General features: G+C 38.0%; 1 protein-coding gene across 1 annotated transcript in view; it reads right to left on the bottom strand.

The window, feature by feature from the left end:
- Nucleotides 1-1730: 1730 nt before the first annotated feature.
- ppp1r12c (protein phosphatase 1, regulatory subunit 12C) overlaps nucleotides 1731-14690 on the bottom strand; it is a 29853-nt gene continuing 16893 nt past the window's right edge. The window contains exons 9-20 of the mRNA XM_053498249.1: nucleotides 14524-14636; nucleotides 14003-14070; nucleotides 13673-13803; nucleotides 13363-13450; nucleotides 12148-12262; nucleotides 11004-11119; nucleotides 10163-10212; nucleotides 10024-10075; nucleotides 9826-9930; nucleotides 8562-8612; nucleotides 5035-5085; nucleotides 1731-4902 (exon numbers count right to left, since the gene is read on the bottom strand). Of these exons, the coding sequence (XP_053354224.1) occupies nucleotides 4816-4902; nucleotides 5035-5085; nucleotides 8562-8612; nucleotides 9826-9930; nucleotides 10024-10075; nucleotides 10163-10212; nucleotides 11004-11119; nucleotides 12148-12262; nucleotides 13363-13450; nucleotides 13673-13803; nucleotides 14003-14070; nucleotides 14524-14636 (1027 nt within the window). The 3' untranslated portion in view covers nucleotides 1731-4815. The remainder of the gene's footprint in view (nucleotides 4903-5034; nucleotides 5086-8561; nucleotides 8613-9825; nucleotides 9931-10023; nucleotides 10076-10162; nucleotides 10213-11003; nucleotides 11120-12147; nucleotides 12263-13362; nucleotides 13451-13672; nucleotides 13804-14002; nucleotides 14071-14523; nucleotides 14637-14690) is intronic.

Raw genomic sequence — 14690 nt, 5'->3', positions numbered from 1 at the left:
GCTCTGTTCCCTTACTCTTCGGCATTTCTTCCCTCGGGGCCTGCCATAGATAGGCATGTGCACTTCGCGGGTGTTAGAGTTCAGTTTTGGTGAATGGTGGAGAATAAACAGTTAAAAAGAACTTCGTTTGCTCTCGTTTTAATTGTTTTTTTATATTATAAAGTGTTTAAGCGAACCTGGCATAAATGCTCGGTCACATTAACAAGAGTGTGGTTATGTTAATTGTAAGAAGGCGGGCAAGTTGTTCTCGACGTAGAACGTGGGCAAACATTATAAAAATATGTTACGGAGTGACGTGGATTCGTAACAGAGTAAAAATAGATTTGCTAACGACTTCAGTGAGCAAATCGAATGTGAGCCAATTCTTTGTTTTATAGACAAAAACTCCATTTATCGTGCACTGTCAGCATCACAGATAGTGCAGATAGTTTATGTTTACATACAGCTACATGACACACTGCATGAAAGAAAATATTTGAAAAAGCATAATAGGACCTCTTTAAGGTTTGGTTTCTTCCTGGTATGTTTTGTCCTGCCACAGTGGCCACTGACCTCATTACTGATAATCCTGCAGTAAGATGAGCCATTATGGGACGTTGGGTGGGGAAGCCATGATCAACTTTTTAGAAGTAATATACTGTACAAACATAACTGAATTGAATAATCCCACACTAACAATGTTGCATGTATGTTCCCGTACTATCAGTTATACCATTTACATATAATACCAGAGTTACATCTGTAACATTGTGTATTCCCACAATCTAAGACTAATTGAGGTGAAATTCAGTGGACTGCATTAACATGGTACTGTGCACTTTTAAAAGTAATCAGGATTTTAAAAGGCATTTCAATTAAGTAAAATTCCAGTTAAAAAGAACAGAGGGCACTGTTAGCAAAAGGTACCTGGAAAATTACTGATCTCTATTTGTGGTCATATTTATTACTGTGTTTCTATAGGGATTTGCCATGTTTAAATAAAATCAATAATGAAACTAAACCTTCAAGTGGAACTCTTTGAGACAGTGCACACTGAACTTTCTGTTCCTACGTAGGTTTCTATTTCCATGTAGGTTTCTGTTTCTCAGCTGCGATTCTATTCTGCAAGCCCAAACAAACTGAAGGTAACTGGCAGGAGATGATGCTTTATTAACAGTACAAACATTGCATTAAAAACAGAACATTTTCTATGTCATTTTTGAAGCTAAAGGAATTATTAAATCGAGATACTGATTGTACCTGCAGGTGAAATACGGGAGTCTGTGCTCCTTATTAGTGGATCCATTGGGTGATGTGGGTTGCTGGGTGGGGCTTCCATGCATTCCATGTGTGCTCAGTTGGATTGGGACCTGGGGAGTTTAGCGGCGAGGTTGTCGGTCTTGTGCTCTTTGCTTGCCAGGTGCCGTGGGTTGTGGTGATGTTCTGGTGTCTTTCTATAATGGCTAGCATTGACTTTTTTTTCACAGGATGTGCTGCATTGTCTTTTTTTGTGGGATGGAATTGGACCGGACAGGCTGGACTTTGGTCCCCACAGGCATGGGTACCCATGGATAAGCCTTGGGTGCCCTGTGACTTTGTCACCAGTTTACTGGCATGTGACCGATGTGTTAATGTTATGGCTGGTTGGTGAATACAAGTACAGTAAAATGTATAAAATTTATTTTAAACTCTGAGGACACACGGACAGACAACACAAAAAAGAAAAGCAGCAAAAGAAACAAAGGTACTCATCTGTTTCGACTGAATTTTATTGGCTGTTTCACCAAAAGCCGGCTTTATTTCACGACAGCAGAATCTTTAAGGAAGTCTACTGGAGCAACGTCGAGCCAACAAGCCCGGAGCTTTTCAACTGAGCAACATCGAAATATTAAAATAGATATGTAGAAAGGCACATGTTTTGTCGAAATACAATCTTGGCATGCATTGGCTTTAAAATAATATTAATAAAACAGGAGCAATTAATAATAATAATAATAATAATAATAATAATAATAAAAACAACAACATGGTGGTAAACTGTCAAAAAAGCATTGACCTTATAAAGCGCCTGTTCCTCTGAGAGCAGGACTCACAGTATAAACATTTATCCTCCTCTTCCTCCTCTTGGAAAATGAATGAAGAAAAAAAAAAGGAAAAGAAAAAAAAATCCCTACACCACCATTGGCACAGGACACAGGCGTCATCACTTACACTCATAAATACTTGTTCGCTGAGAAACAGCAACATTATCAATGACTGTTTGGTCCGACATACAGTAGCAGTGTGCTTGAGTACAGTGTTGATCTAAGCTTGTCCTGAGAGAGAGAGAAAGAGACAGTGCGAGAGCGAAAGAGAGAGAGAGCGAGAGAGAGAGAGCCCCATTCCTCAACAGCCTAGCACCTGTAGCCATGCAGGAGAGGAGCTTCAGGTTTTGGCACGTTTGCGTCTCTGTGGTGTCTAACAATGCAAGCGCTGTCCTGATTTTGCCGAGTTGCAGGCGTCAATGGTTAAAAGAGGTTGGAGTGCAAGTTAAAAATGATTAGTATACTTGACGTGACATCACTACTTCTTTTCCTCTGCTTGACATAACTCAAGTCTTAAATTGCGCAAAACGTACAGCACAATTTGTGAACTGTTCAGCTTAATCTAATGGCGTATATTGTTTCTCTCATAAACAGCAGGCAGCAACTGTAAAGTTTTTCCAACTCTATATTCTAGCACGAAAGAGGTATTAATTTAAAATCCACAAAGGTCCAGTTACATAATTTTTCTTTAACGCAAAAGTATTATGTATTTATATTATATAAAAAAGTTTTATGTATCAATATGACAGATTAGCGGCGTTACAAAAAACATATACTAATGCTTGTGATTGAATATTTGATATAGAAGCTGAGCTGTTTAGGGCCCTAGGATTGCTGAACTTTGCCTAAGCTATTTTGCCTCTCATTTTTGGTCCAGTACCTAAGCAGTTTAAAATGAATACTTTTTGTTTCTTAATCTGCATAGACTACTATGAATCATTGGCAAAAAATACAAAACAAATCAATTTAAGGCATAAATTAGTGAGAAACAGGAGCAGATAATCAGGCCGGTAATTTGTTTACTGGTAATGCTGAATGGTTGAAACAGACCAACTGGTTGTATAAACAAGCAATTTTTAAATTGTATCTTTAGACACTTTGCAGCCTGTCACAGTAAAACATTTGTGCCTGTTTCTTAAATTGTGTAGATTAAATTAAATATGAAGAAATGCAAGGGTGGGCCAAACCTTAAGTACAGTTATTTTTTTAAGCCCTCTGCTGCCTGTAAAGAAAACTGGCACAATAGCATTGGCTAAGCCATTTCAACCTAAGCTAACACTCTACTCCTTTTATAATTTTAATGGAAAGATTCAGGGCAGCGGGGTTAAACTTGGAGGCAGAGCTGATGTAAATGCAAACACAACCTTAAAACAATGAAGCCATCAAATTGAAAGCAATATTAACAAACATAAACTACACCTTTGATATCACGCAGACTAGCAAAACTGAGTGGTAAATCTATTAAATGGCCGTGTTATTAAATGACCAAAGCTGAAAACTGGAAAAGAAATTCTGTCATATGATCAAGTTAGCAAGCAGGTGATAAAATCAGAAACGTTGACAGTCACTTGGCAAAATCAGGACATGCTTTTTTTTTTTTTTTGGTTGTGTCCTAAACGCTGATGATGGAATGGCTCATACCCTCTGGTGTCCCACACAGTTAGAATATAAACTACAAGCTACAGTGGATACGGATATACATGGCTAAAGCGAAGAGTTATACAAACTGGCAACCTTGCATTGGCTTAAGGTAAAAAGAAAGAAAAAAAAATCTAATAACAATGAGACAGTGCACAAGAAGAAAAAAAATAAAGATCTAATTAAATATATGGAATAAAAGCACCCTGCATTTCTTCTCCATCCTGCTGTACTTCAAGTATGGACTTCAGGTAACACGTTACTTGAACCTCAGATCATGATCCTGACATAAACATGTCATAAAGGCATAAGGACATACAGTGTTGTGAGCTAATATTACAGTCATGTATAGTGCAATGGATGAGAAAATGTGTTTTTATGTTATGACAGATATATCATATGTTGTGTGATTACGGGAAATTTCTCAATAATAGTTTGCTGCCAATAACAGCACATCATCAACTGTTTTTCTTTCACTTAAAGCACACTAAATTGCTAACACTACCACTCCTTAAGGTGACTTCATGCTTTTTATTCATTTACAGTTACATCTATGTTGTGGAATGTTCACAAAAAAAACAAGAAAGTTCCTATTAGCAGCTATAAACACTCTCTCCCTCAATCTACAGCCACCTGAACCCCAAATCCACCCCCCCACCCCCCTACACAGGTTAATGAGCTGCACTTGCAAAAAACAAAAATAATTATTACAGATAACTGATATACATCCTAACTGTGGCTGTGCTTATAACTTGATAAGTCTTATGACATTTAGTTCAAGTAACGCGTTACCGTTCTTGAAACCTGGAATGAGCGAAATCAGACCCGGCGTGATCTACGGTCTAAGGACTTTCCTGATGTTGGTGTGCTGTTTAACTGAGGGTTGTGCTGCGGCTAGGTCTGTTCGCTCTTGTGTGCAGGTTAATTTGGAGAACAGTAGTTTAGCCACCCGAGGGGTAAAGGCCACACACACATACACACACATACACACACAGCTGCGGTGCGTTATGGCTGCGCAGAAAGAGAAGAGCATTCTTCCAGTTTATTCTGGGTAAAGATACGGGCAGTGCTGCCACCTTGTGGTTTTAGTGAATTGTGGTAAAAGGGGTGAGGCTCATCTGGAGAGCTTGCTGATGACTCGGATGAGAGCGGCGTTCTCGTCCTTCAGCCTCTGGTTATCGGCACGCAGGTCCACGAGAACCTGTGGGGAGAAGGTGGTGGGAGTAAGAGTAAGTAAAAAAAAAAAAAAAAAAAAAAAAAAGATTTAGTTCATCGATTTTAATAAAAAAGCTACTCGGATATGATCAGTACTTAAATTAACATGCGTAATCACCTTGAGCTCATCTTCAAGCTCAGCTGCTTTTCTCTCGAGTGCTTTCTTCTCCTGAGAGAGATAAACATAGAAAAAGGAAACAACACAATTAACATTAATTACAGTGTTGTCTTTTCTTTGCACAGTGTTGATTTGGATTGGTCAGGAGGTGTTACTGTCCTGATAGTAGTTTGAGAAGGAAGGCACATAATGTAGAAACAGAAAACACAAACGTTCAAAAGTGTTAGTGTCTCTATAGTCACTACTTATATAATATAGCTGACACTTCATATTTTTTATATTATCTATCTATCTATCTATCTATCTATCTATCTATCTATCTATCTATATATATATATATATATATATATATATATATATATATATATATATATATATATGAGAGAATCGAATGAAAACTATATATATATTAAATAAAACTCTATATATATTGAATGGATTCTGAATATATTGAATTAAAAGTCTGAATATATTGATTGAAACATGAGATCATCGAAACACAGCGCCATCTTTAGGAGGAATGAGCGAGTCCACGAGGAACTTGGTTGCTGCGATTCTGAAAAATGAAGTGATGGTCAACACGTTAGTGAGTGTGTGTACGGCCCAAAGTCCATTTCCTCCTCTTTTCCACGTCCGAGTACTTACACTAGTGTTGTATAAAGTAATGTTTGGTAGCAAGCGTGAAGGCGGTTACACTCATTGATTCGTATTCAAGCCATAAACAAAGGCAATCAAGCCGAAGCAGTTAAGAGTCCAGTTGATGTGCAAACAACAGAATTAGGCAAAAGGCTTGTAGCCAAGAACTTTCACAAAGGGCGAAATGAATTAGAGCAAGCCACAAAGAAACTGACCATAACAGCCTCTACGTCACGACGAAACTCTGGGCTTAAATACAACGCAAATTAACTGGGAAAACCAAACCAAGCTGTGACACATTAGGGAAGAAAAAGTAATAACTCATGGCGGGTTTAAACTATTCGAATGTGAAAATCTGATATTGAGTGTCTCGTTCTACAGCCCAAAAAAATATATACATAAAAATAATTAATACAAAATATTAAGTAAAAATAAAACAAATTAACCTGCATGTTACCTTTCAAAAAATAGCGTTAAATAAGATCCCTTTGTTCATGCAGGAGCTCTGTGTTTGTGTGTGTGTGTGTGTGTGTGTGAGGCTAGAGTAAGTGGAGACTCTTGCTTTCAGCCCCTAGTGTCGCCCCCTTCTCATCTTACACATTAAAACTTCCTTCTTTCGTTTAAACACACTCACACATTAACGGAAAGACTGTTGTTCTGTTCTAAATTATTAAAGCTTCTCCGCTTTATTTTAATGTTGCTCGCGGCAGCGTAACAGCTCGTTAATCCATGCTCGTGTAATAATGAGATTGACAAACTACTCGATGCCCCCGTTCTTTTATTTTTTGCATTGTCAGGTTATAGTACAAACTTTCGGGTGGATCCAGAACTTAAATCCAACTAAAAAAACTACTGAAGAACAAAACTCAGGCTCAATATCCTAACTTAAATCTCACATTCGCGTTCACACACACCGGACTGCATTACCCAAAATGCATCTCCCACACTGGACTACACTTCCTTAAACAGCGGTCATAAATCAACGTCTCTCTCCCAATACACTGTTTTATCTAAAAAAAAAAAAAAAAAAAAAGAAGCTATAAACATCGCTAATGACACTCGTGTCAGCGCAAACTAACTGCTAAAGAATCACTGCTGTAAAGTAAAACAAACAAACAAATGACCCCGCACCTCACCTCTGAAAACATTTGCGACAGAGTTTCTTGCGTGAGCAGAGTGTGTGTCTCTTGCCTTCATTTCTGTGCGTGCACACACACAGCTGGCACAGTGTCTAATTACGCTTGCGCGCACACACACACACCGCGAAGAAAATAGATTTTTAACCTCTGTATTGAGAATTTCTTTTGCCTTACTCGCGCGCACACACGTGTGTTATAAGAAACAGTACACACGCGCTTCCGAACACAAAATAAAATATGTTTTACCCACGCGTAGTCACAGTGTTATAGTAAACAGTACACGCGTGCACAGATGTTGATTATACCAATAAGAGACGAGCACTAAGACCCAGTGGGGGAGACGATTCCGCAGCGCAAGAGAGAGAAAAACCGTTGGCTTAGTTGTGATCACGTGACGCTCGGCGTCAAAACAAGAAGCGCATGCGTGAAACATGATACTCGGTGCTCGTAAACCAAGAAAATGCTCGTTTTTTAAGTTACATTTTATTAAAAACCTTTGCTCGTCTTGCAGAACACTCGAAAACCGTGTTACTCGTAATCCGAGGTTCCACTGTATATGTATAAAAAAAATAAAATCTCTGTCCGCTTTTCCCACACTGCCATCATCTGGCCAAAACTGTAACAGCACCTAAAGAAATTAATCTCACACATGTCTCTGCACCTTTAAAAGGTGAGGAGAAACCTGGATGACATTTTGTCTCAGAGCTGTTTTCCACTGTATTGGACTGTGAACTCTGTTTTGTTGAGTTTTGGAAATTAAGATTATTCACCATCAAGACAGCTTTACAGGACAGACATCTATCATCATGACTGATTCATTGAAACTGGTGAGGCCGACTCATTTCTCCCGCACATCCCCCTCACACACACATACAATATACTGGAATTTGGACATGTTATACATTAACTTACACACTAAAAATATGGTTTATAATTGTAAATATTGGTATCTGGTGCACAGCAGCGTCTATTTTTTGTACAATATACTTGAGCTACTTTCATGATTTGTTCGCGTCTACAAATGTTTGTAGGACTGCGGTCCGTTCGTATCTTGAACTTGAATGTTCGTAAGTCGGGGACTATCTGTAGACATGGTACAGTTTTTGAACTGATTTACAAATAAAGGAAAAACCTTTTCTTTTCATGTCCAGCTTCTAGTAAGCCTTCTGAATGAAGAACTGGAGAATCATTAGGCTTAGGTGAGGACAGGACATTTCTCGCAACCTTATCATCTTATCCTACCATATCTTTCAATTAAACTTGATGTTTGGGCATTCCAAATTTTTATTCATTATGATTTAAATGCAGTAACGTTTATTGTTCAATTTGTATCACGTATCTAGATTTTTTTACAGGTTTTGAAGCATTACAAACTACCTTAAAGTATTTAATAAACACTGTTTTAAAATCATTTACTGTTTTAAAATCCTTTACGCAAAACCTTTACTCAAACCATTAATGTTACAGGCAGGATAATGGTAATTGTAACCCTTTATCTTACTACTACTACTACTACTACTACCACCTTAACCACTACTGTAAATATACTACAAAACTGGTACATCACAATAAGGCAAATGCAAAAGTATACATACATTGCTTTACTCAACACATCACAAATCAACAGTGCGAGAGGAAGCAACCATGAAAAGGAAGTAACAGCTAAAGTGTGATAAAAGAAACATTCATTATATTGAAGCTGTAGAGATGGGGGGGAACAAAAAAAAACAACAACAACAACAACAGACTTACAAATCTCTCAAGTTCCAGAAGAGCAGGGCGGTCACAACCATTTTCTTGATTCTAAGTGCAGAAAACACACACGTACACACACATATATATAACACAAGTTATAGCAATGGTACAAGTACAATATATTGTTGTGTTCTGTTTCAACTTTGGCTATAAATCATTATTTATTTAAGTGGATCTGTTAGGTTGTGGTTTGAAAAAAATATATGGGAAACTATATTTTATCTATCTTGACACAGCCCCTCAAACTATATTTATAGGAAACTATATTCATTATAATGTGATGGTTTATTCTACTTGCACATACACTACAGGACACTAGGGGGCAGTAATCACTCACAAAAAGTATTAGTTTGTTACAGTAAGATTCTTAATTGCTTAAGCTGGCTTAAATGAGGTGCATTAAAAATGTCTCCGCTCGTTTATATCTACAGTATGTAGACAAGTAACAATCAGATGTCCTATATTGGATATAATATAATGTACAGTTCCCACAGTTCACACAATCTGGTGGCAAGTTATGTTGATTTTCAAGGATCAGGCATTAAACCTGTTGAATATTTACGGCTAAACAGCTGCAGTGTGCTTCAAGCCACCTCGTCCGGATCATCAAACATAGGTCATACAGCGTTCTTTAACGTGTTTGCAGCATTGAAATGTTTTACAGCAGCTAGGCATCTGATCATCGTACTGTGCTTAAAGTCTTCTGTAATACTTGAGGTCACTGCCTTCATTCATGAGAGATTTCATCACGGTTCCGGTTTGACTTGAACTTCGTAAATTAGCCAATTTTATTTTTTTACAAAACTTTATTGATTTATTTCCCCCAAGATATTAGCGGAAAATTAAAACCGGCTAAGACAAGGAGTCTACAGTTTGTTTGTTTGTATTTATTGCCATATCAGCTTCTCAGGCTATTTCATGGCAAGATTCACATCAAATATTAGGCTGGTTTATTATGTTGTGAAAATGTAAGTGATTAAGAGAGTAGTGAGAAAGTTAAAAGGATATAATAATTATAGATAACATAATAGCATGGTCTTGGTCAGAAGAACAAGGTTTTACATTTGGTTTTTTACGTGTACTTTAGACAGAAATTGTAAGAGTTTTTCTGGTTTTGTCTTGCAGAATATGAGTCTACAGTTATATTTTGTGAATAAATAAGTGTTCTGCCGTGAATAACATGTGGCAGAATAGTTTATTTGCTGCCAGTGTATTATCATACTGCATGGAAGGACACACACACACACACACAAATACAGACCTGTCTGAGTCTCTCAAGGTCCACTTTGCACTCGCTGAGCTGTAGCTGTGTCTCCTGGAGCTTCTCTCTCAGAGCGCCGTTCTCCTTTAACACATCTACATACAGCTGTGCAGACAGAAATAGAAAAAGCAAGTCATAACATGTTTAATCTTAGAAAATGTTTCAAATGGACTTTAAAAAAAGCTTATTAAACTGTACCCTTCTAAAGTCCAGTGATAATGACGATTTTGCATCTCCTGCATGGGTGTTACTACAACAACGCAACACAACAGTTTAGTACAAAGCACACAAACAACTGTTAAAAAAAAAACTTGGGAAAATGGGAAAAGACCCAAACCTTGTAGGGCCGTCTGCTCGTGTAGGCTCACTCGCATCCAAGTCCTCAGTCTGGGAAAAACAAACAAACAAACCAAAAAAAATACTAATGCATTGGTCATTTACACTACATATATGTTTTTATATTTATTCCACTGGAGTTCACCCAGAGTAACTCATAAGCAAGAATCAGTTCCAGTTTATAATAAGTGTGAGTGTAATAAGCAGATTAAAAACATATTATATGACTTAAAGCTAGTTCTTATTGTTACAAAGCACCAACACTGACCAATCATGGCTTCTTTAAGACAGAGAATGTTGCACAACATAAAATAAAGCTGGACTTTTTTTTTTTCCACTGAACAACAGTGCTGTGGTCTACCAGGATGTTATGGTCGACATCAGTGTGCCTTGATGCATTTCATTCTGTACTTAATGCCCATACACCTTACATGCATTAAATAACCTTAAAAAACAAGCTAAATCAGGATAACTGTACTGCATTTATACGATATATGCAACATAAAAGTATCAGAGTATGCCTTTTTTTTTAAATCAATAAATTGGCATTTTTATAATCAATTTATTCATGTGTATAAAATTATTTCAGCTGCTCCCTGGATTTTAGCTTGACGAAAATCGTAACAGTACTGTACTTCTTTTGAAATGAACCAGAGCTGTTTTTCTAGCTGCAATGAATGAATGAGTTTATCTACAAATGTAGATCATTCAGTAGTAATGGGGTCACTTGAGTCTTCCTCTGACCACAAACCTCATTTCCATGCACCGTCAAATCTCTGCAGAATGCAGTGCGCAAGAGTGACTGGTGCGTATATGTTTTTTTTGTTTTTTTTTTTACTCACGTCTCCTGCAAGTGTGGCGATGCCAGTGGATCTTCTTTCTTTCCTTGCTCTACGGCGATCTCTCACAGCCAGTTTGGAGTCTGCTTCTTGGCTTGAGATCTTCACAGGCTCTGTATCTGCAGATGAGCAATCAGGAATTAAAGGTATTCTTAACAATTTGCAGGATATTTCATTTAATTGGCTTAATACAGTCAATCTGAGAATAGTTCGACTTAGAAACCATGAAAAAGACTATTATGACTGCAAATCCTATGATTAAACTTTATTGTACCCAAGTCTCCATAAACCTCAATAAAGTAGACTTCATGTTAAGTGAAATACATTTCCTGTTATACAATGGCTCATTTGACCTTATAGCTCAGAGTTATGGAAGAAATTTATTTATGACAACACTATCTGATATCACCCAAATGAGGATGGGTTCCTGTTTGAGTCTGCATCCTTGCTTCCTCTCTCTTACAATTAAATAGAATTCATTTACAAGGTACACAAGATTAGAGTTGGTCTGAGGAGGTTAAAAGAGCTGCATTCAGAAATTAAGTGCACAGGAGTATATGAGGCATGCCTGAACGACAAGAGTTTAGATGTGGACAGAAGACCACAGGGAGGTTTCTCTAAGAGATTTCTTAATCTATGCCTGGGCTATTTGACTAGAAGGGCTGAGATAATATTGACAGAAGATTAGCCGCGCCTAAGGAAAGGGGAAAAAGGGAAAAAAAAAAAAGAAAACAAAACAAAAAACATTTAGCAAGTTGCCAACTGCTGGTTGCAAGAGCAGCTATGGTACTAAAATGGGAAGCCATGGCGTGCAGGGCTTTAGGTGTCTGCATAGGCGTGAGAATGCTCAGCTGGAATTGAATGACTTCTGCTTCTGTGCATCAGCACGTTGAAACATTCTCTTCTCTCATTGCTATTCATGTTTGCTAGGAGTACATCACAACTCCAAGTAAAGACATGCATTGTTGCTGTGCAAGTTACAGTACATTTATCACCAGATTTACAACCTTAATACTTAATGCTACCAAAAGTAGATTTGATCATTTTTTGTCTGAGAAGGTTACCACTCTGTTAAATTTTGAGAGCAGATACTTGTGCAGTAATGTGAGTTATGAAGACTACTGCGCTTGTTAATAGAATCACTCACCTCTCTCTGCTGGCGTTATCGTGACAACAGGACTGACAGTCTGAACACTGGGTTGAGTTTCAACCATCTTGTTAACGGTCCGCTCCGCCTCTTTAAGGTCAGTCAAGGTCACTCCCTGCCAATAAAAAGCATAAATGGAACACAGTTTCTATTTTACACAAATAGAAATATATTCTGTATAACAGACATAAAATTATTATATCGGTTTGCATTTGAGGTGGCAAAATGTTGCAGTTCCCATATAACCCTACAGGTGAAGCACTCTAAACTATTTACTCTTTGACAAGTTTGTTTAGAACTGTAAAAAAATATTTTAAAAAATAATAATAATAATAATATTGACTTAGGATATTTATAATATTGTGACGCCAACAGAATCACAAGTAAATCTTCGTCCTTGTACGGATGCTTTCAGGGAAACAAACGGGTGAAATTTCGATGGAGCAATATCAGGAATATAGGGAGGACAGGAACCATCTCACTGTAATGAGCACTGTTGATTGTTGAACATTTTTCCTGATAATGTTCCAATACTGACCCTTGAGAATCTCTGAAAACTGTAATCATCAATTTTCCAGCTGATGGTGGACTTCTTAACTTTTTTATGGTCGACGATTGAGGATGTTCCAGTTCCAGGTTGTTTACTCTCTGGTTTGTAGTGATGAATCTATGTCTCATCACCAGTAATGATTCTCTTTAAGAAACTTTTACCTTCCTTAGAGTAGAGTATTTTGTTTGCAGATATCCAAACATTTCTGTTTATAGTTCTCTGTGAGCACCAGGTACACCCTTAGACCACGGTAATGGTATGCACACTGCTATGCTGTTTTGCAAATCACAAGTGGGGCACCCATTTTTGCTTGCACCGCAACAAATGAACTGATGGAACATGTTCACACCTGCACAACAGTGACTGGGGAAACAGTAGCCTTGAATGGAAAGCGCTGACGAGAGTGAGGCCAGCATAAATTTCCGGAGTGCGGATAATCTCTAATCCACCCTTGTATTTTTAAAATATACAATTGGATGCTTGCGGTCCTAAAAGATGTAGTGAATCTAAATTGATTAACATTTACATTTATATACTGTACATGTTCCAACGATTAGTTTTCAAATGTCACGCTCACACTCTCATGAACTAGAAAAAAGAAAAACAACAGACAGAATGGAGGACACAGATAAAAAAGTGCCCTAACTACTTCACTAGAATAATACCTGAGTGGAGCGTCGTGACTGGCGCATGAGTCTGGAACGAGCTTTCCTCTGAGATTCTGATTCCTCATCTCGAACTGGAGCCTGGTACCTGGTGGTGGATAAGGGGATATACGTCATCACTATGTATTATCACTTTCTATAAAAGGCAATGTAAAATGACAGCAATCCGAACGCATTTCATGATAAAGGATAGCGACTAAATCAGATGTAAATGATTATGAACAGAGCATGGTGTGGTAGCTGAAAGTCTGGTCGATGTGCATAAAAGCCCAGTACTGTCGAGCAGCTGGTGTGTAGGCGGTGCTCTTACTTCTTGCAGTCAGTAGAGGGACCACCAGGGCTCTCTGGGGCTGAGTCAACTCTTTGCAGAGTAGGAGGAACACGAGCGGTACGGCTTTCTCGCTCCTGCTCTCTTTCTTCTGCTTCCTTCTCTTCAGGGGTCTGGTAAAAAGAAAAAAAAAAAAAAAAAATATATATATATATATATATATACACACGTATTTCAGACGAATTGTGGTGACAGTAATTTCATGTATACCAAAAAAAAACAAACACCCTAATAAAAACAACATAAAAAAAACAGCAAATGTACTTCTATATGATGTAACACAGAGCTGGTAGTGTGAATGCAACACCTTACCTTGTCAGCAGGGCTGACCGTGGAGGTAGTGACGCTTTCAGTATCTGGACTTGACAGCGTGGAAGTCTCTACACCCGGGAAACAGGAAGAAAGAAAGAATGAAAGGGGGAATAAACCAACACAAATCTTTTCTTCAGAGTGCTACTGTAGCTTCACGCTGAATGTTCCACATTCTCATCCTGCCTTCACACTGTTAGGTGACAGGTCGCTGGTGTCACCTCTTGTCTCCAGAATTACTTTTGATTCACATTCTTTATCCCAGTCTCATCATTAGTCTCAGATGCTTTGAGCATGACCTACATGATAACACCTCGCTGCTAAATAATGTTTTTAAATTTGTGACTTGAACAAACCATAGTATGACTAGATACACCATGAAAACGTACCATTGGGAACCGATATATAACATTTAGTTATCCTCTTTCGAAAGTCCCTGATGACATTCAATACGTTCATGACCCGATTTAATTGAGGCTAATGCTTGTAACAATTGTGTCTGGGATGGAAATTTAGCTTTTTACCGGGACTGCTCTCTTTGTCCTCATTTAGCTCCAGGCCTCCAGAGACTCCTCGCTCCTTTGACTGATCCTGCACGCTCATCTTTTCTCGGCTGCTCATCCTACACACCGAGCTTCTGATAGAGATAATGACGAAGGAAAAGATTATATTACAATAAATATAAAGAACA

This window comes from Clarias gariepinus, chromosome 6, assembly GCF_024256425.1.
Source record: "Clarias gariepinus isolate MV-2021 ecotype Netherlands chromosome 6, CGAR_prim_01v2, whole genome shotgun sequence".
Lineage (NCBI taxonomy): Eukaryota > Metazoa > Chordata > Actinopteri > Siluriformes > Clariidae > Clarias > Clarias gariepinus.
Note: the sequence above shows the minus strand (reverse complement) of the source record. Positions and strands in the feature narration are given on the sequence as shown.